This window comes from Lampris incognitus, chromosome 9 (genome assembly GCF_029633865.1).
Source record: "Lampris incognitus isolate fLamInc1 chromosome 9, fLamInc1.hap2, whole genome shotgun sequence".
NCBI classification, from domain to species: Eukaryota; Metazoa; Chordata; class Actinopteri; order Lampriformes; family Lampridae; genus Lampris; species Lampris incognitus.
Genome location: NC_079219.1, coordinates 35,529,394 through 35,552,464, shown reverse-complemented (window position 1 = coordinate 35,552,464; position 23,071 = coordinate 35,529,394). Strand labels below are relative to the sequence as shown.

Sequence of the window (23,071 nt, the reverse complement as noted above, 5' to 3'; positions counted from 1 at the left end):
ACACAACGTCATGTCCTTAGACCCTCGCATCGGATGAGGGAAAAATTCCCTAAAAAAAAAAAAAAAACTTTTAACAGGGAGAAATGATAGGCAGAAACCTAGGAGGAGGGATCTCTCTCCCAAGACGGACAACATGCAAGGAGAAAAATTGGATACATCCATCCATTATCCAAACCGCTTATCCTGCTCTCAGGATTGCGGGGATGCTGGAGCCTATCCCAGCAGTCATTCGGCGGCAGGCGGGGAGACACCCTGGACAGCCCGCCAGGCCATCACACAGGGCCGACATACACACACACACACACACACATTCATACCTAGGGGCAATTTAGTATGGCTGATTCAGCTGACCTACATGTCTTTGGACTTTGGGAGGAAACCGTAGCACCCAGAGGAAACCCATGCCGACACGGGGAGAACATGCAAACTCCACACAGAGGACGACCTGGGATGACCCCAAGGTTGGACCACCCCAGGATTCAAACCCAGGACCTTGTTGCTGTGAGGCAACCGTGCTAACCAGTGCGCCACCGTGCCGCCTGCTTATAATTTTACTGAGAAAAATACAAAAGTTTACTTACAGAAGTTAAACACTTTAATTCTGTTCCCCAAAATAGTAACACATTTTGGATCAAACAAAGTGTAGATATTAAAAATGTCTTAAAAATCTTTCCTTGCCTGAATTTCATCAGTCTATAGCAAAACACAGACACCATTAAGACTTGTGTGAACTCAGTTACTTCAAGTGAGCCTAGAGGGTTGTAGCCTAGCTTGAAATATAGTTATGTCAGACTCCAGTGAGAGGCATGCCGAATCAATGTTTTACACAAAATCAGCCATAAAACCTTTGGGAGGCAACCTTTGCCAAGCAGAGCTTGCTTGGGAACAGGAGCACATACACATTAGTTCATACCACGGGTAGCACCAAGGCAAAAAAAACAAAAACAAAAAAAAACCTCTTGAAACCTAAGCAAAGCCAACTACTGCATGTATATTTCTTATATGCTCAACCAGCTGACCCACAGGGACCCACAGGGACCCACAGGGAGAGATCACAGCCCCTAAACCAGGCAGTGTCAATGCCATACTCCACCATTTGAAATGTTGATGAAATGCTCTACCAAATGAGCTATCCATCCATCCATTATCCAAGACACTTATCCCAATCGGGGTCACGGGACGCAGGAGCCTATCTAAGCAGTCATTGGGCGGCAGGTGGGGAACACCCTGGACAGGCCGTCAGTCCATCACAGGGCGCGCGCACACACACACACACACACACACACACACACACACACACACACACACACTCACACCTAGGGACAATTTAGAACGGCCGATTCACCTGACCTACATGTTTTTGGACTATGAGAGGAAACCAGAGCACCCAGAGAAAACCCACGCAGACATGGGGAGAACAGGCAAACTCCAAACAAAGGATGACCCGGGATGACCCCCAAGGTTGGACAACCCCGAGATACAAACCCAGGACCTTGTTGCTGTGAGGCGACCGCGCTAACCACTGCACCACCCCAAATGGACTACGCAGTCTGTAAATGGAGAGAAGCCTCTAACCACTGCTGTGATCTATCAATTTTCTGTTTCTGAGTCTTACCATTTTATTTGGGTAGCGAATAACCACTGGTTGCACTGGTACAGCAGGAATAAATGCCCCTATAAAAGAGCAAAGCATGTTAAAATTTATATTTCATTATGGCACAGCAATACCCCCAGTCACTGTCAATCTACAAATCAGTTGTTTCAGTAATCAATACTGAAGTCAGTCTTGAATATTTGCTTTTTTTCCCCATACACATAGATCAGCTTAATTGGATTAAATCTATTTCTTTGTGTGTGTTTTCTATAACTACTTAACTTGTTACTTTTAATATCATTAATAAAGGGAAGTGGTCTTATGCCCCTGGTTTTGTACTAGACCCTTTTTTTGTTGCTCTGAAATCTAAACTACCCAGACAGAACCCAGCATGGAAGTTTTAAATTAGCTCCTCGTGCTTGACAAATTTACTCAGACAATCCTGGTTTGTAATTCACAATGTCTGAAACAACAGTATAATTTTCTGTCACTTTCAACATTTTCTAACATCTCTGCAACAGCATCCAAGAAAATTAGTGTCACTTATTTTGCATCCATCTCTCCCACAAGACTCATCTCTCAGTAAACATGAGGGGATGATCTAAAAACAAGTAGTTCAAGAACTGATGCCATCTTTAGAAGAAGATCAAGCTATGCACGTTCCAGACCTGACAATATGCCAAAAATCTTGCAAGAGAAATTTCACATGAATTCAATCAGCTGTGTCTTGGTATTCAAATGTTAAGATCACTCTCATCTTTTGTTCAGGGCATCATTTAAGAGGCCGACCTTTGACAACAGTGGAGGAATAAAGAATGGAGGGAGCAGGACAGGAAGAATACACATCTCTACCTGGTTTGAAAGTAATGAGGCAGGACCTGTTGGTGCATGTTCCCTCTGGGAATATCATTATCTGTAAGGATGAGAGGAAATGGGGCATATGTTACAGACACATCATCCAGTGCCCTTTTAAGGAAGTTAAAAAGGGAATCATCTCTCTTTATATTTCGGATTTTTTTCTTTTCTTTTCTTTCTTTCTTTTTTTTTTCACCTGTTTTTTCTCCCCAATTGCACCCGGCCAATTACCTCACTCTTCTGAGTCATCCAGCAATCCCCGTGTTGGTAGGCAACGGAATAGACCACTACGCCACCCGGATGCCCATCTCTCTTGATATTTGAAACATTTTTGTGTTATCAACTTATTCACTGGCTTGGCTCTCTCTCTCTCTCTCTCTATATATATATATATGAAGCACTTTGGGTGTCTAGAAAAGCACTATATAAATGTAATTATTAATTATATTATTATTATTATTATTATTATTATTATTATTATATGTCTTGTAACCATACTAAGGATTTATAACTCTTAACCTTACCACAATCATTACTGGCAGAACTTGTTCAATTGGTTACACATTTAATAAAAGTGGAATCTGTAATGTGGGGAGTTAGTGACTACGCAATTCTTTTTTTTTTTAAGATTTTTTTGTTGCATTTTTCTCTTTATTGGATAGAGGGTAGTGACGTGGCAGACAGGAAACAAGGGGAGACAGCGATGAGTACTACACACAACAAAGGTCACTGTCTGGAATCGAACCAGGGACGTTGCGGTTAAGTGGCATGTGCTCGCTACCAGGATGCCACCTCTATGCAATCCTGCCCCACTGTTTTATTTTGGTTTGTTGTGTGAGTTTGATTTGAGGTGGGAGAAAGGAGGGCTTATGATAGTCTGAAAGAGTGTGAGCTGTGAGGGACAAAGTTTGTGTAACGGGGAACTCACGAAAGTGTCCACTAAAGTCACCAATAGCCAGAAATGATCCATGTATTCTTGTAACTGGCAAAATAACGGCAAGTCAAGATTCTCCCAGTGAACATATAAAACTTGGTGGGAATCCCAATCTAGAGTCACGCAGTCCCAAGTCGACTATGAGATGGAGTTGTGCTGACTGGTGCAAATAGTCAAATTGTTGCTCCAGCTGAATATTTTTCAAATTGACCGAACACCAATTTCCCTTATTTTAGCATTGGGGTAAAACAGTGGCTTGTTATGTCGTATTGACTCTTTCCATTCACTTTTCATGGATTTGTGCTATGCCAAGGTTTGGCACAAGCAAGCCCACGACTGCTCACGCCATTGAATTAATAACATAGGCCATGCTTTTGAAAGGTGGACATGCGACAGCTCTAAAACTGACCCTGCGACATTTTACTGTGCAAGTAAATAAACTTTTGCACCCCCCCCCCCCCGAGTGTGCAGCACATGCACACAACGTATTATTACACAGGTATCTGTAGGTGGTGAATCTGGTATAGGAGGGGTGTAGTTCCACCCCGCAACAAAAAAACTCAACAGTAAAATACGACCAAAAAAAACCAAAAAACAAAACAAACAGTAATAGCATAAAGGTTGCCAATTTCCCGTATTACAGATCCTACTTTCAGTCTAGTTTAAACAGACCTGCAGTCTGCAATATTTGAACCTGGTAAAGACACATGCCAAAGGAATAGCCTTGTGAGTACTGTCCTTTCAAATTGTTTGTGTGTATGCCAGTTAATAAGCTGTATGCATGTATACCAAAAAACAAAAGTGTGGAAGTGTGTGTGGATATATATAAAGATACATATCATGTCTACAGATGCCATTTTGATTTATCTGCCTGCATTTTTAATTTGATCCCCGACCTGCTCTGTGTGTGTTTGTACAAAATCATGTGCTTGTGAACCAAAGTTTTAGGTGGTGTGTGCTTGTCTCGATACATGTTCAATAATCAAGGTGCTTGGTTGCACATACAGTAAACAACGTGTTTCTGTGATGTTAGGTATTTATATAGCACTTTTCTAAAACAATGTTACAAAGTGCTTTACAAAGAAATAAAACCAGACAATGCAAAAATAAGAGTAAGGCCACATAAGTAAGAGTAAAAATAAAAACAGTATAAATAAATTAAAACAAATATCAAACATTTGTAAAAGCTTTCATAAAAAGAAACGTGTTAAGCTGATAATTAAAAGAAGTTAGAGACTTGGTTAGTCTTAGTTCTAAGAGAGCTCCGTAGTGTGGGTGCTCTAACAGCAAAAAACCGATCACCCTTTGTAACAAACCGAGACCTGAGAATAACTAGCAGGCTCCATCTGCAGACCTTAATGGTCGAGACGGCGTATACCAGGTCAATAAATCAGAAATGTATGTAGGAGCATGACCATTTAAAGCCTTAAAAGTGAGCAATAACATTTTAAAATCAATTCAAAATAACACAGGGAGCCAGTGTAGGGAGGCAAGCACAGGAGTGATACGGTCATGCCTCTTTGTGCCGGTAATGAGCCGAGCAGCGGCGTTTTGTACCAACTGCAGATGATGGCAGGAGCCCTTAATGATACCAGAATAAAGTGCATTACAATAGTCACGCTGAGAATAGATAAAAGCATGTACAACTTTTTGCAGATCGGCAATTGATAAAAATGACCTAATTTTGGAGATTAGCTGGAGCTGGAGAAAGCATGACTAAACAACAACAATGTTTGATTTGATTATCAAAACCGAGGTTAGCATTGAAAATTACCCCAAGATTCCTAGCAGCCTGTTTGAGACTACCTGACGGACCACCAAGATTAGTAACAAAAGGGCCGATGGTATTTTAAGGAACGAACAGAATGACCTCAGACTTATCATTAAATTTAAGAACATTTTTGGATATCCAGGATTTGATGTCAGAGGCAAGTTGTGAGATTTGCTAGGGGGCTAGGATCTGTGGGTTTTATTGGCATGTATAACTGAGTGTCATCAGCATAAAAATGGTAAAGCACACCATGATTTTGAATGACCCGTCCAAGGGGCAGTATGTATCTAGAAAAGAGAAAGGGGACAAGAACTGAGCCTGTATGTAGATGTGTGTGTGTGTGTGTGTGTGTGTGTGTGTGTGTGTGTGTGTGTGTGTGTGTGTGTGTGTGTGTGTGTGTGTGTGCGTGCGTGTCTGTGTATGATAGCTTTCAAAATCATTGCGTTTCTGTTTATCGTGTTAGTTGCTTGTGGCTCTTAGTGGACCTAATATCTGCCCTCCCCTTAAAATACCTGAGGCCATTCCCCACCAGAATGGGCTCTGCGTTTGATCTCTTCCACAGTTTTCTTCCTGGAGTCTTGGTCGGACCGTGACACAAACACTGGCCTTATGTACTTGATCAGTGCTGGAGGGAGAGGGTGGGACACAGACAGGGAGACAGATAGGAGGAGAAAGAGAGACATTTTGAAACAAATTTTGAAATTCAAAGTTCTAACTTAAAAGTGAAAATCCCAAATTTCTGTTTAACTCACTCTAAGCACACAATACAAATCAAAGAGCAATTATTTTAGGTATCGGGTCAAATCTTTCCAAAGAGGGTAGAACACGCCAAAATGTGTGTAACTAAAGACTAGGGATGGGCACATATGCTCGATTGCTCATCCAGAACCTTACTATTAAAAACGGTTGATGAATTCACACTCTATATATACGTATATATCTATAATCCAGTGAGTCAAGTCAATTCCTTATGAGACATTACAAGCCTGTTTCATGCCATAAGAAATCATCAGCTGTCAATAAAGCTACAAATGAAAGAACATACCATTTACTGCCTCGTCATGCACATCACGTGCACAACGTCCAATGGGGAAGGGAGAAGTGCGACATTCAAAAACACGTTATCGCTAATGGTAATGAGGGGTTGGGGTGTGTGTGTGGGGGGTTGGTATTTGTCTATTTGCAGCATTTATTTATAATTACAAAATAGATGCTTATTTCTCTGTCTGCAACTGCTGGCCAATTCATTCCTGTTATTCAATGTGGACATTTCTGGTTTGCAAATGATAAAATATTTTTCAGTTAAACATGACGATTGTACATTTTACCACTGGTGTGTGTGTGTGTGTGTGTGTGTATATATAGTATATATTCCGCTCCTCATTTGTTGAGCACTTTTGTCAACACCACTGATGGTTTCCGTGTGTGTGTGTGTGTGTGTGTGTGTGTGTGTGTGCATATATATATATATATATATATATATATATACATATATATATAGTATATAAAATCCAGTGAGTCAAGTAAATTCTTCATAAGACAGTACAAGCCTGCTTAATGCCATAAGCAATCATCATAGCAGCTTTATTGACAGCTGATGACTGCTTATGGCATGAAACAGGCTTGTACTATCTCATAATTTACTTGACTCACTGGATTATTTTGCTCCTTATTTGTTGAGCACTTTCCCTACCGCTGAGTGTTCCGTGTTTCTTTTAACAAAGTTATATATATATATATATATATATATATATATATATATATATATATATATATATATACACTACCGTTCAAAAGTTTGGGATCACATTGAAATGTCCATATTTTTGAAGGAAAAGCACTGTACTTTTCAATGAAGATAACTTTAAACTAGTCTTAACTTTAAAGAAATACACTCTATACATTGCTAATGTGGTAAATGACTATTCTAGCTGCAAATGTCTGGTTTTTGGTGCAATATCTACATAGGTGTATAGAGGCCCATTTCAAGCAACTATCACTCCAGTGTTCTAATGGTACAATGTGTTTGCTCATTGGCTCAGAAGGCTAATTGATGATTAGAAAACCCTTGTGCAATCATGTTCACACATCTGAAAACAGTTTAGCTCGTTACAGAAGCTACAAAACTGACCTTCCTTTGAGCAGATTGAGTTTCTGGAGCATCATATTTGTGGGGTCAATTAAACGCTCAAAATGGCCAGAAAAAGAGAACTTTCATCTGAAACTCGACAGTCTATTCTTGTTCTTAGAAATGAAGGCTATTCCATGCGAGAAATTGCTAAGAAATTGAAGATTTCCTACACCGGTGTGTACTACTCCCTTCAGAGGACAGCACAAACAGGCTCTAACCAGAGTAGAAAAAGAAGTGGGAGGCCGCGTTGCACAACTGAGCAAGAAGATAAGTACATTAGAGTCTCTAGTTTGAGAAACAGACGCCTCACAGGTCCCCAACTGGCATCTTCATTAAATAGTACCCGCAAAACACCAGTGTCAACATCTACAGTGAAGAGGCGGCTGCGGGATTCTGGGCTTCAGGGCAGAGTGTCAAAGAAAAAGCTATATCTGAGACTGACCAATAAAAGAAAAAGATTAAGATGGGCAAAAGAACACAGACATTGGACAGAGGAAGACTGGAAAAAAGCGTTGTGGACGGATGAATCCAAGTTTGAGGTGTTTGGATCACAAAGAAGAACGTTTGTGAGACGCAGAACAAATGAAAAGATGCTGGAAGAATGCCTGACGCCATCTGTTAAGCATGGTGGAGGTAATGTGATGGTCTGGGGTTGCTTTGGTGCTGGTAAGGTGGGAGATTTGTACAGGGTAAAAGGGATTCTGAATAAGGAAGGCTATCACTCCATTTTGCAACGCCATGCCATACCCAGTGGACAGCGCTTGATTGGAGCCAATTTCATCCTACAACAGGACAATGACCCTAAACACACCTCCAAATTGTGCAAGAACTATTTAGAGCAGAAGCAGGCAGCTGGTATTCTATCGGTAATGGAGTGGCCAGCGCAGTCACCAGATCTGAACCCCATTGAGCTGTTGTGGGAGCAGCTTGACCGTATGGTACGCAAGAAGTGCCCATCCAACCAATCCAACTTGTGGGAGCTGCTTCTGGAAGCGTGGGGTGCAATTTCTCCAGATTACCTCAACAAATTAACAGCTAGAATGCCAAAGGTCTGCAATGCTGTAATTGCTGCAAATGGAGGATTCTTTGACGAAAGCAAAGTTTGATGTAAAAAAAATCTTATTTCAAATACAAATCATTATTTCTAACCTTGTCAATGTCTTGACTCTATTTTCTATTCATTTCACAACATATGGTGGTGAATAAGTGTGACTTTTCATGGAAAACACAAAATTGTTTGGGTGATCCCAAACTTTTGAACGGTAGTGTACATACAGTACACCCGGAAAGTATTCACACCCCTTCACATTCCCCACATTTTGTTATGTTACAGCCTTATTCCAAAATGGATTAAATTCCTTTTTTGTCTCATCAACTACACATAATTCCCCATAATGACAAAGTGAAAAGGGTCTTGTAGAAATTTTTGCAAATTTATTGAAAATAAAAAACTGAAATATTTCATGCACATAAATATTCACACCCTTTGCTATGACACTCAAAATTGAGCTCAGGTTTATCCTGTTTCCACTGATCATCCTTGAGATGTTTCTACATCTTGATTGGAGTCCACCCGTAGTAAATTCAATTGATTGGACATGATTTGGAAAGGCACACACCTGCCTATATAAGGTCCCACTGTTGACAGTGTATGTCAGAGCAGAAACCAAGCCATGAAGTCAAAGGAATTGTCTATGGACCTCTGAGACAGGATTGTATCGAGTCACAGATCTGGGGAGGGTACAAAAAAAATTCTACAGCTTTGAAGGTCCAAAAGAGCACAGTGGTTTGCATCATTCGTAAATGGAAGAAGTTTGGATCCACCAGGACTCTTCCTAGAGCTGGCCACCCAGCCAAACTGAGCAATCTGGGGAGAAGGGCCTTGGTCAGGGAGGTGACCAAGAACCCGATGGTCACTCTGATAGAGCTCCAGCGTTCCTCTGTGGAGATGGGAGAACCTTCCAGAAGGACAACCATCTCTGCAGCACTCCACCAATCAGGCCTTTATGGTAGAGTGGCCAGACGGAAGCCTCTGCTCAGTAAAAAGCACATGACAGCCCGCTTGGTGTTTGCCAGAAAGCACCTAAAGGACTCACAGACCATGAGAAACAAGATTCTCTGGTCTGATGAAACCAAGATTGAACTCTTTGGCCTGAATGCCAAACGTCACGTCTGGAGGAAACCAGGCACCTCTCATCACCTTGCTAATACCGTCCCTACAGTGAAGCATGGTGGTGGCAGCATCATGCTGTGGGGATGTTTTTCAGCGGCAGGAACTGGGAGACTAGTCAGGATCGAGGGAAAGATGAATGGAGCAAAGTACAGAGAGATCCTTGATGAAAACCTGCTCCAGAGTGCTCAGGACCTCAGACTGGGGCGAAGGTTTACCTTTCAACACGACAACGACCCTAAGCACACAGCCAAGACAACAAAGGAGTGGCTTCGGGACAAGTCTGTGAATGTCCTTGAGTGGCCCAGCCAGAGCCCAGACTTGAACCCCATTGAACATCTCTGGAAAGACCTGAAAATAGCTGTGCAGCAACGCTCCCAATCTAACCTTACAGAGCTTGAGAGGATCTGCAGAGAAGAATGGGAGAAATACCCCAAATATAGGTGTGCCAAGCTTGTAGCTTCATAGCCAAGAAGACTTGAGGCTGTAATCGCTACCAAGGGTGCCTCAATCAAGTACTGAGTAAAGGGTGTGAATACTTATGTACATGCAATATTTCAGTTTTTTATTTTTAATAAATTTGCAAAAATTTCTACAAAACCTTTTTCGCTTTGTCTTTATGGGGTATTGTATGTAGATTGATGAGAAAAAAAAGGAATTTAATCCATTTTGGAATAAGGCTGTAACATAACAAAATGTGGGGAAAGTGAAGGGGTGTGAATACTTTCCGGTGCACTGTATATATAAATCGATACAGATGCAGGAAAAAAAAAAGCTTTAATACATAGCAGTACAAGCCTGTTTCATGCGTCACACATTCATCAGCTGCTAATGTGATTCAACAAAGAATACACAGTTTAAGTTGCCCAGCGCCACACCCCTAATTTCGGTGGATAGCAACCAATCAGCTGGTGGCTACAGTGGCCACCAGCTGTAGACGCTGAAAAAATATCTCCTTTGTAACTATAAGTAAATTCTCCCCCCCACACATTAGATGATACACGTGACATTAGAATTTTTTTTTTGTATTTTAACTGCCTGTCCTTCCAACTGTGCCCCAACACCTCCCCACTATATTATGATTTACATAAATTACCTTGTCATATTTTAAATGTACAGTATTTCAACAGTGCCTTGGTCCTTCAAAACAAGCCCCAGTCCCTTACCCCATTGGTTGTAATGTTTTCGACCCCACCATTGGTGGCTGTGCATCATAAATACCTACCCCATTGGTTGTTATAGTTTAAATGTTTTCCCCTCTGATTGGCTGCTGTCCACCGAAATTAGGGGCATGATGCTGGGCAACGTAAACTGTGTTCTTTGTTGAATCACATTAGCAGCTGATGAGTGTGCAACACATGAAACAGGCCTATACTGCAATGTATTAAAACTTATTTTCCCTGCATCTGTATTGATATTCCGCTTCTTATTAGTTGAGCACTTATAACAACACCATTGACGGTTTCGGGGAAAAAACAAAACAAAAACACTATACATACATACATACATACATACATACATACATACATACATACATACATACATACATACATACATACATACATACATACATACATACATACACTTCAGACTGACTAAATCAATTATAGAAACATTTATAAATACATATTTACGCTACAAATAAAATGCTATTTCTACATACACAATTTTTAAGTATGTTAAATTTAATAAGACTATGAATAGTTATGATACTGGCACATCACTTGACTCACATAATGCCGACCGGAATGAGATGTGGAGATATTTTGAACAGACTAATGGATCCATCATTTATCAAACTTAACTATAGTGAGCAGTTTAATCGTTAATCATATGCCAGCCAAGCATAAAGACAAAACACAAGACAACAAAAGCAATCTCACATCATTTCACACTGCTGTGTGTAAGAGCTGAGCAGATTAATCAGCTAACAGTTAATAAACAAATTTTGTCTACATATGCTTATGATATAGACTCATTCAATGACAAACTTTGGCCATAAGCATTTAAATAAAATGGTAAGACTTACTCGTGGTGAGCATGGATAATCTACATATACATATATGTGCATCAATTAAGGTAGAGAGTGCACGAGTATTTATTTCTAATTGCTGTACTCCAACAGGAATATCAGGTAAAATGCACATCCCCAGTAAAAGCCCATTTATGAAAGGATGCAATGATCAATACAGCAAACAAGCACTAAATCAACCAAGACTACAAACACTTAAGGAACCAAGATATCAGAAAACCATATTTCCATAATGAATTGACACAGCTAGTTGTGAAAACATTCTCACAAATAGGTTGGGGTATAGAAAGCTGACTCAAGTACCCAGATGACTTGAAAACAATCAAGGAAGCAAAGAAAGTAGATCGAGTAAATGTGTTCCCCACCGTGAACTATCACTTTTAAGATGCCCCTCAAAAAAATCCATTTAACGCTTCAGCAGAGTGTCTCAATTGCCAATGGTAGAGGACGGTATGAGAATATGGTTGCAAAAAATCTATTTGATTGAGGGATGTCTATTTTACCACAAGAAGGGTGGGATTTTAAACAAACACCTGTATAATTTTAAGTGATAATCTGCAAAAGAGCTAACATAATTCTTTACTCAAGTCTCAGCAAGAGCAATGTGAAAGTCTGACAGGTGGTGTGAAGAGTGGAGACACAATGTCAGTCACCATGTACCACTATGGTCACTCGTGCCACAAGTTTGTAAGAAAAGTCATCGCTGAGTTTATGTGCCTCTATTGTCCATGTTTGCCACTTTTCAGAGCTTTATCAGTCTTTTTCAAATCTTCTTGTTCATCTGTCTCTCTGACCGTATTAATTGTAAAATGCTGTTGTGTTGCCAAAAAACGTCACTTCGAAAATCGTCCAGGGTGTGTGGTGTGATTCACAGTGACACTATGTTCAAGACAAATCGTAACAAGTTTAAAAAAAAAAAAAAAGAACAAAAATCTGAGTAGTGAAAAAAAACAGTCCCGAATTGAAAGGTCATTGAACTTGAAATTATAGGTTGGAAATTTGGGTACCATTTCAAAACTCCACGCTATCTGACCTACAGTGCTGTCACAGCAATAAAAAGTGGGGGAAGAAATGCTGACATTCACAGTACATGTTCAGATGGAACAGGTGTTTATTTACATTTTAATCCATTTAACTGCATGTTTTAGCTTGTAATGTGATGTGTTAGTAATGTTTATATTTTTCATTTATATTGCAATATGTGAAATTTAAAAAGTTATGATCACCATTAACAACTTGTGGATACTGACTGTATCTAGCCAGCTAGCTTAGCTACATAACCCTGGCTTGCTAAAAAATGCTGCAGATGAAATAATGAGACATCTGATAGCAACCATGTTCCCAACAACCTCATCCCCCTCGAATCTACCACATACTTGGTATATTCATGTTGGCATTTCTTTTTAAGATTGTGATTACCCATCATGATCATAAACAACATCAAAAACATCACAGTAAAAATAATCAGGCATTAATCATCCAGTTGTGCCTCATGTAACCAATTTGATGGGAGGGCAGGAAGAGAAAAAGGGATTCAAGATATAACCCTTGTACTCCGACAGCAGGAGGACAGTGAAGTTAACCAGAAGTGGAGAGCGAAGAAAGAAGAGAGCGGTGAGGAAGGATTGATTCCAACTGTGTGCTGTCTGCCAACAGGAAGGGATTAGGGCTGTAGCTAGTAGCCTGAGAGTGTGTCTATGTACGTCACTGTGCCTGATCAGGCAACTTAATGCTTCCTCTGGATTCTATTGGATTGGCCAGGCAAAATAGTCTGGTTCATACTACATGGCCAAGTAGGGCAAGGGAGAGTTTGCACAAGTTCATATTAAGATCTAATCTTAACTGAACAGGGATCAATGCAGGGAGCAAACTCTTTCAAGAAAGCACTTGGACAGCACAGAATGCTGATGTCAGAATACATTACCTGCAAGGACAGACATTTGGAATTTGTTATTCATTCTTTGGTAAACTGCAAAACAATGTTTAACCTACAGATTTACATTATAAATAAAGATAATTTGCTAGTGAGCAAGGGTTGCCCATAAACGATGCCAGTGCTATATCATGAGCCAGAATCTGCAGAGTTAAAGTAGCTTCAGTCTTAGAAAGCATCACTTGGCACTGCTGTGAGACAGTGCATAATGACTGACTGAGTAGGCGGGGAAGAGGGAGAAGAGTGAGACTAAAATAAGACATTAACCTCGGCCTTACACACCCTAATGCCTGGGACACTAAAAGCAATAGCTGAGTCTGTGACGTGACAATTAACCGTATGGGTTCACGAGATTTATGGTTGAAGTGCCTGAAAAATAAAAAACTAACTACACACTAAATATCACCACTGGGACCTTTCCAGGTCCTAAGCAGAACCGATTACAAATAGCTTTTGGCTACACCTGCATAGCCCCTGAATCATTCATTAGGTGCGGCATGCACTTGACTTGTTTCCGTGTTGGATCGAGCATTATTTTGCTTTCTTACTGGCAAATGATGAAACAATGACAATGAATTAAAACACATTAAATAACCTAAAATTTAGTGGTTATTTAGACCTATACAACATTGATTATTGGGTGTGTACTGGCTTAAATGTCTATTCTTTTCAGCCTGTTACCAATAGACAGTGATGTTTTTTGACAACAATAAGCAAGGCTTCCTTGTGGCCATTAGTCATGCACAGACATTGCCACGGCTAGCTTGCTGAATGGTCCTGCTACCTAATGGGCTCAACCCTGTCACTGGCAGTAAGCACCAAGGTGATTACAAAACAATGCTGCAAAAACATCAACATTTCAATTTCTGTATTGACAACTGCACAAATACAGTTTCTAACATAAAATGACATCACAAAAACCAAACCAAAACAAAAATAGACAAAATATATAATAAAATGAAACCAACATCTACCCTCTGTGCAACACTGCAAAATATGGCACCATAAAATAAGTGTAATTTACTCAGTGAATTACTGCAGTACTTTCCTTTGTTTATAAACAATTAAATATCGGGATTTTATGTTTCTAAAATATTCATGTAACTAGAAAGAAGTGTTTGAATTATATTTTCAGTACATCTGAGAGTCCCAGTGTGTTAAATCAACTGCTTTCAATATACTTGATCACATGGGTGACATTTGGGTCCCAAAATTGGGGGGCTAAAGATTTTTTTTAATCACATAATTGTATCAATGTAAAAGTATAACTAGTGTACAATAAACAAAACATGCGGTTTCAATGTCAAATTTGCATTTTAAATAAGTGACAAAACTTTAACACATTTACTTTTTTCATTTTTTTTACCTTGCTATGTTCTATACTAATTTGGGAAGCAACGCTGCCAGTTTTTAATTAATTTATGTAAGCGGACAGCTTCGTAGCTGCAGAAATGTGTGCATTGCATTTTTGATGGTCGCCGAATTTTTCCAATGCCTTCTTCCAATTTTCAAATCCTACCGTTCGAAACGTTTCTTCTTTGTTGTGGCCAGCAACGCTAAATGCACGGCATGAGTAACAGAATGCCCGATCAGCGGCGGGTAGGGCTGTACTCAAGCCACGGGTAGGTAACATACCATTCCTTTCCAAATCTCCTCCCTCCTGTTGCTGGGAATAACAGAATAGGGTGGTAGGGGCTGTTCTCCACGAAATTCAAACAGTTTCGTACAACAAGAATAGGATCTAGAGCTGCAGGTTGTAACACCACAGCATTGCCTGCTTCTCGCTGCTGAACCTGCATCTCTGCACTGTCCACTTCTCGCAGAGATTGCTCTGAAATGTTGCCTGTCTCTGTGAGAGACACATCATCGTCCCAACGCGATTCTTCATTTTCATTCTCTTCAGCCCGATTGATTTTTGTTTTCTTTGTAAAATAACTTAACAACATGTTACCGCGTTTGGACATTTTCAATTAGCCTACCATAGCAAGATAACATGGTTCACTTCAGATCGTTACATTGCCCCCAGCGGCTCGTAGGTGTAATTACAGCAAATAATATTTGTATATTTTTAAATTACGTTATGTGATATATTATTTTAATTATTTGCCCCCCCTTGCCCCCCTGTAATGTCGCCCATGGTTGACCAATTCTGACCTTTCAGTGCTCAACATGTACCAAAGTGACCAAAATGAAAGAAGTCAGCAGTACCAGGTGGGAAAGAAAGAGAGAAGCCCAACATAGAATATCTTTTTGGAAAAAAGGTGGGAATGAGTGAAGTCTTTTTTTTTGTCTCATCATCATCTGCCCCCAGTAAGGGTGACCTCATGAGAATCTATCACCAAACACAAAAAAATGTATTTAACTGTCACTACTCTGGCCTTTACATACTTTAATTTTTTTCATAATTATCTATATCTTTTTTTTCCCAATACAGGACAGATTTAAAAAAAAAAAAAAAAAAAACTCCGGATACAGATGTATTGAATTTGGGTTCTTTTTTTTCCTCCTCTCCCTTTTTTTCTCCCCAATTGCACTTGGCCAATTACCCAATTTTTCCGAGCTGTCCAAGTCGTTGCTCCACTCCCTCAGCCAATCTGGGGAGGGCTGCAGACTACCACGTGCTTCGATACATGTGGAGTTGCCAGCCATTTCTTTTCACCTGACAGTGAGGAGTTTCTCCAGGGAGACGTAGCGCGTGGGAGGATCATGCTATTCCCCCCAGTTCACCCTCCCCCCTCAACAGGCACCCCAACCGACCAGAGGAGGCGCTAGTGCAGCGAGCAGGACACATACACACATCAGGCTTCCCACCCGCAGACACGACCAGTTGTGTCTGTAGGGACGCCCGGCCAAGCCAGAGGTAACACAGGGACTTGAACCAGCCATCCCTGTGTTGGTAGGCAACGGAATAGACCACTTCGCTACCCGGACGCCCATTTGGATTCTGATGACATCAGGGATGTCACTGAAGGATGTATTTGATAACCGACCGGGTCCTATTTTATGACTTCACATGCATGTGCCTGACTTAAGCTATTAATGTAAAGGCAAGGTAAGGTAAGGTATATTTGGATGAAACATGGGTGGGAATGGCCCCCTCTGTATAATAGGGAAATCCTTAACTCCAGTTTGTTTTGCGAGGAGTCCGTGAGGCATCAACAGTTCAAGTATGAGATTGCCTGTTCTTTTCCTTCATTACAATAAAGGCTACCATCATGCTTGCATGTGTGATACTTACTACCCCAGAGTGGTATGTCTTTGCTCTCAGCCTTCATGACAATAGAGGCCATTGTCATGGTGACTGGAATGGCATCAAAGTAAGAGGAGTGGGGTGCCAAGGTCAGGATAGGTGCTTCTGCAGGCAACGCCCTTCGACCTTTTACCGTCATCCAATGGAAGCCCCCAGCGAACCACATGACCCGCATGATGGTCCTAAGAACCACATCCACCAGTCTGTAGAATGCAAGAGAGGAGAAAGTGTTTTCAGTTCAATCGTTGAAACAGATGATGATACACACACACACACACACACACTAACCTTAACCCTAAACGAAGTCTGAATTCTAAAATAGCCCCTTGAAGAAGTGAGATCCAGACAAAATGTCCACACAAACCAATTCTGTCCTAAGAATGATAAGCTGTCAAGGGTAAGACCTCACGATTATATATATATATATATATATATATATATATATATATATATATATATACACACACATATATATATATACATATATACATATATATATATATCTTTGTTAAAAGAAACACTCAATGGTAGGGAAAGTGCTCAACAAATAAGGAGCAAAATAATCCAGTGAGTCAAGTAAATTCTTTATGAGACAGCACAAGCATGTTTCATGCCATAAGCAACCATCAGCTGTCAATAAAGCTACTTGTGAAAGAACATACCTTTTACTGCCTCGTCATGCACATCACGTGCACAACATCCAATGGGGAAGGGAGAGGTGCGACATTCAAAAATATGTGATCACTAACGTTCCAATGGGGGGTTGGTATTTGTCTATTGGCAAGATTTATTTATAATTACAAAATAGCTGCTTATATCTATGTCTGCAACTGCTGGCCAACCGCATTGTCACTGCCCGGAACCAAGTCTTTATCACCCTAAAGGACCACAAACCAAACTTTCAAAACAAGCCAACATGTAGACTGATCAACCCCACCAAACCAGAAATCAGAAAGATAAGTAAAAAAATAATCGAAAACATGAACGATCAAATCTTGAAAAAGGTCTCTGTAAACCAATGGAAAAACACAGACCAAGTATTAGAATGGTTCAAGAACACAGGAGACAAGAAGAACTGCAAATTTATATGTCTTGATATCTGCGAGTTCTACCTCTCCATAAGCAAAGAGTTACTATCCAAAGCCATTGATTTTGCCGCAAAACACAGAGTGATATCCGAGCAAGACAGAGACATTATATACCAGGTGAAGGAATCACTTTTGTACCACAATGGTAACCCATGGCAGAAAGATGGTAACAGCAAATTTGATGTAACCATGAGCAGCTTCGACGGGGCGGAAACTTGTGAACTAATTGGAATGTATTTGTTATCTTAACTACAAGACCTAGACATCCATGTTGGATTCTATAGGGAGGATGGGCTAGCAATGTGTAGCAAAACACCAAGAGAGGTCGAGCAAATTTAGAAAACAATCTGCAAAGTATTCTCAAACAATGGGCTAAAAATCACAATTGAAGCAAACAAAAAAAACAAACTGACTTTCTGGACATCTCAATGGACCTTAGGAATGGCATATACAAGCCACACATTAAGCTCAACAACACGCTGCAGTATGTCCATAGAGAAAGCAACCACCCACCCTCCATCTTTAAGAACATCCCAGAAAGCATTAACAGAAGACTCTCAAAATTATCACCTAATGAGTCCATCTTCAATGAAGCTACACCCCCATACCAAAATGTATTACAAAAGAGCGGCTACAATTTTAACCTCAAGTACAACCCACCATTAAATACTAACTGCCAGCAAATCAACAAACGTAGCATAAAACGAAACATCACTTGATACAACCCACCCTACAGTGATACCGTGGCCACATACATCGATAAGCAGTTTTTTGAACTGTTGGATAAGTGCTTTACCCTGGACCATCAACTGAGGAAGATATTCAATAGGAACACCATCAAGATTAGTTACAGCTGCATGCCCAACATTCAACAACTATCGACCCACAACACAAGAATCATGAACAAATCAATGACACCTTCATCACAACCGGACTCCCCAACTGCAACTGCCATGTGAACGACTCATGCCCCCTCAAAAGAAAATGCCAGATGAAAGGCGTTATCTACATAGCTATGGTGATGAGCAATGACAACGGCAAAATAGAGACACACATCGGTCTAACAGAGGGAACATTCAAAAAGAGGTTTAATGCACACATGTGTAGCTTTAGAAACAACCGTTTAACGAATGTAACATCTTTAAGCCGTTATATTTGGTCACTGGTGGACAGAAACGTTAATTATTCAACCACCTGGAAAATCCTGTCAAAGAACAAAGCATATTCAACCAGTAGTAAAATGTACAATCTATGTCTAACTGAAAAATATTTTATCATTTGCAAACCAGAAATGTCAACATTGAGTAACAGGAATGAATTAGCCAGCAGTTGCAGACATAGATATAAGCACCTATTTTGTAATTATAAATAAATCATGCCAATACACAAATACCAACCCCCCATTGGACAGTTAGTGATCATGTGTTTTTGAATTTTTGAATGTCGCACCTCTCCCTTCCCCACTGGATGTTGTGCACGTGATGTACATGACAAGGGCAGTAAAAGGTGTGTGCACGACGCATGAAACAGGCCTGTACTGCAATGCATTAAAACTTTTTTTCCTGTATCTGTGTTGATATTCTGCTCATTAGTTGAGAACTTATAACACCATTGACGGTTTCAGAAAAAAACGCTACAACTGTCAATGGTGTTGATGAAAGTGCTCAACAAATGAGGACTGGAATATTAAGACAGATGTAGGAAAAATAACTCATAGCAGTACAAGCCTGTTTTGTGTGTTGCACACCCATCAGCTGCCAAATTGGCTATACCACAAAGAAAAAAAACAGCGAATAAATGCTATGTTGCCTCACACCACACCCCTAGTTGCGGTGCACAGCAACCAATGGGAGGGTAGAAAACATTTGAAAAGTAACATCAGGGACATTACAACTAATGACGAAAGAGACATCACTTTAAAGGACAAAACAATTGCATCGGATCTGAAATTGGACGACCGCATTGATATCACCGCCTGGAAGCAAGCCTTTATTACCCTGAAAGACCACAAACTAAATTTTCACAACAAACCAACATGTAGGCTTATCAACCCCACCAAACCCGTAATAGGTAAGCTAAGCAAAATGATAACTGAAAATATAAATAGGACGATTCTGATGGGGGTTCCCTTAAATCAGTGGAAGAACAACGACCAAGTATTGGAATGGTTTAGGGGCATAGATGACAAGAGCAGGCACATGTTTATATGCTTCGATATTTGTGAGTTTTAACCCTCAATAACTAAAGAGCTACTAGATAAAGCTATTGACTTTGCCTCAGCAAACACCAAAATATCTGACCAAGACAGAGACATAATAGCCTACGCCAAAGAGTCAATCGTATACCACAAGGGAATCCCATGGCAAAAGCAAGGTAGCCGCAAATTTGACATGACCATGGGCAGCTTCGATGGAGCAGAGATTGTAAGCTAGTGGGCTTGTACTTGCTGTCCCAACTACAGGTCCTAGACAACGTCGGGCTACATAGGGATGACAGGCTTGCAGTCTGCAACAAATCGGCAAGAGAAGTCAAGAGAATAAAAATAGACAATGTACAGCACATTCGCAAACAATGGGCTAAAAATTTCAATTGAGGCTAACAAAAACCAGACTGACTTCCTCGACACCTCATTAGACCTTAGAAATGGTACATACAGGCCGTTCAAGAAGCCCAATAATACACTGCAATACATCCACAGAGAAAGCAATCATCTGCCCTCTATCTTGAAGAATACCCCAGTGAGCATGAATAAGAGACTCATGTTTATCATCCAGTGAATCCATCTTTAATGAAGCAACCCCCCCCCTCCCCATACCAAGAAGCCTAACAACAATGTGGATATAATTCCAGGCTTAAGTACAACCCATCATCAACTAGCGACAGCCAGCAACATACAAAAAACACAGCAAAAGGCGGAACATCACCTGGTACAATCCTCCCTACAGCGACACCGTGGCCTCTAACATTGGAAAACAATTTTTCAAACTTTTGGATGAGTGCTTTATCCTAGACCATCAACTAAGAAAAATATTCAACAGGAACACAGTAAAAATTAGCTACAGATGCATGCCAAATGTTCAGCAAGTTATATCATCCCATAATACAAGCATCATGACCAAGGCACAGACCCCCTCAACGCAACCAAACACCACCATCTGCAACTGCCGTGCTAAGGCATCATGCCCACTTGAAGGAAAATGCTAGACAGAGGGAGTCATCTACCAGGCATCAGTGACAAGAGAAGAAAACTGCAATGTGGACACTTACATTGGACTAACAGAGGGCCCTTTTAAAATCAGTTTTAACGCCAATATGAGTAGCAACACAAACTCCAACACAAGGCTGCCTTTAAATGAACATATGTTTAATAGAAAATATTCTAAAAAGATAAAAATGAAGTGCATGATGTTCAAGGCACTATATGACAATCTAACAATCTAATGTTCAGCAAAATCTGATTGCTGCATTTATTGGAGTGTCTAATACTAGATGTTACTCCTAATAATGCTGTAGTTATGCTTTTGGACACACACCCTGACCATTCTTGCTTGCCGTTTTTCTACAAGTTTCTTCTTTCTCCTCTTTTCACATCTGTCCTCTTCATGTGATTGTTATGAAACCTTTTTTTCTGTATGTAAGGAAATAATAAACATGTTCAATATGCGATAAAAAAAAAATCGGTTGGCTGATAAAAATATGCTGATAACGATAATATGAAAAATGAAAAATATCTGGTCGATCCCAAATATATATATATATATACACACACATACACACACACACACACACACACCGAGTTAGAGGTGAGGAGAAGAGCAAGAACGAGACCACAACAGCGAGAATCAATGCTTTGGAAACAAAATCCCAAAAGGGCAGAATCACATACACACAACCATGCAGTTGCTTTCATAGACACAAACACACATATATCAATGCCAATTCTAGACCAGCTGAGGGTGGCTAATGGGGAAGACAATTTTTGGGTCTAATAGATGCTCTTAGCCACAGTGATCTGGATCATGAGACGTCAATGACAACTCGTTTGTGTATGTGTGTATGTGAACGAGAGAGAGAGAGAGAGCGTGTGTGTATGTGAGGGGGGAGAATTTATGAAGAGTTAAAAGACTACTGAGGGCTACAGCTCAATGCACCACAGAACATCCCATTTCCAATTCACCTTTCAGGCCACAGGCCATTAACAAGTGCTTCCACTCAGGAGAACCCTGCATCACTTATCGTTGTGTTTTAGTGTTTTAGCATTTCATTATATCACTTCCTCTAAAGGAACAGAATATTTTATGATCCTGGGAGCCGTTAAAAACCATTCAGCATCTATAAAATACAAGAGTGTTGACTGGAGAATAGCTATCCTATATGTTGCAGAAAGTCGTACTTTTGCAAAGTTGTCGGATTTGATAAATTTGGATTCTATTTTAATTAATGTATTCATGCTACCAATATTGATTGAGGTAATTTTTCTCTGACATTCCTTAAACAAGTAAGGAGATCAACTCTTTATTTTCTTGCAGAAACAACTATAAATCCATGTATGGCAGCGCAAATTCACGTTAGCAGCAGCCTCACCCAGTACCGGTGTGGGAAGATGGCGGCATGAGCTTACGTTTGTGGCGGCCTCACCCAATCACCGTCCATGGAGTGTCTTTGTCCACGTTTAAGTTTGTTTCGTCTTCATTTGATGGCTGGGAGAGCTGGAGCTGGATCGGCTGGGAGAGCTTAGTCTGCTGCATCCTCTGGGCCCAGGAACCACGGCCCTGATCAGAACTGTGCCCTAAGAGGTAACATGCCGGTCTGACAGAACACGGAAGTGGGGCAGGCTAAGCTAACTGATAGCCTATGCAGACCAGCAGTTCCGATAACACCGAGGGCAGTCTGGCGGTGGCCTCGCCTAGCATCGACTGTGTTTTAGTGTCAACATGTGGAGTGTGGGGAGGTGTGTCGAAGGCGTCTGGCTGGAAGAATTGGCAGGTTGGATGGGGGAGCTTAGTCTGCTGTGTCTTGTGGGCCCAGGGACCATGGCCCTGCTGGAGCTGTGCCCGAGGAGGAAACACCAAGGGCGGTCTGACGGGATGTGGAAGCGGGGCAGGCTAAGCTAACTGCTAGCCCATGCAGACCGGCAGTTCCGACAGTCATCCTGGCTGGCGTTCGTTCTCTGGAGAGTGGAATTTTTGGATTGTGTTGCACTGAGTGAACTGTGTTGTTAACTGCTTGTTTTTTTTTTTTTTTTGTTCTCTGTTTTTGGTGTTGTCGTTTTTGGGAAATTTGGGATGTGTGTTTTTGTTTTTGTGTCACACT

At 40.6% G+C, this 23,071-nt stretch overlaps 1 protein-coding gene across 1 annotated transcript in view; it reads right to left on the bottom strand.

The window, feature by feature from the left end:
* The window catches only part of LOC130118237 (lysophosphatidylcholine acyltransferase 1), a 73,351-nt gene that overhangs the window by 30,372 nt on the left and 19,908 nt on the right, over window positions 1-23,071 (bottom strand). The window contains exons 3-6 of the mRNA XM_056286638.1: window positions 16,659-16,873; window positions 5,667-5,779; window positions 2,447-2,507; window positions 1,616-1,674 (exon numbers count right to left, since the gene is read on the bottom strand). Of these exons, the coding sequence (XP_056142613.1) occupies window positions 1,616-1,674; window positions 2,447-2,507; window positions 5,667-5,779; window positions 16,659-16,873 (448 nt within the window). The remainder of the gene's footprint in view (window positions 1-1,615; window positions 1,675-2,446; window positions 2,508-5,666; window positions 5,780-16,658; window positions 16,874-23,071) is intronic.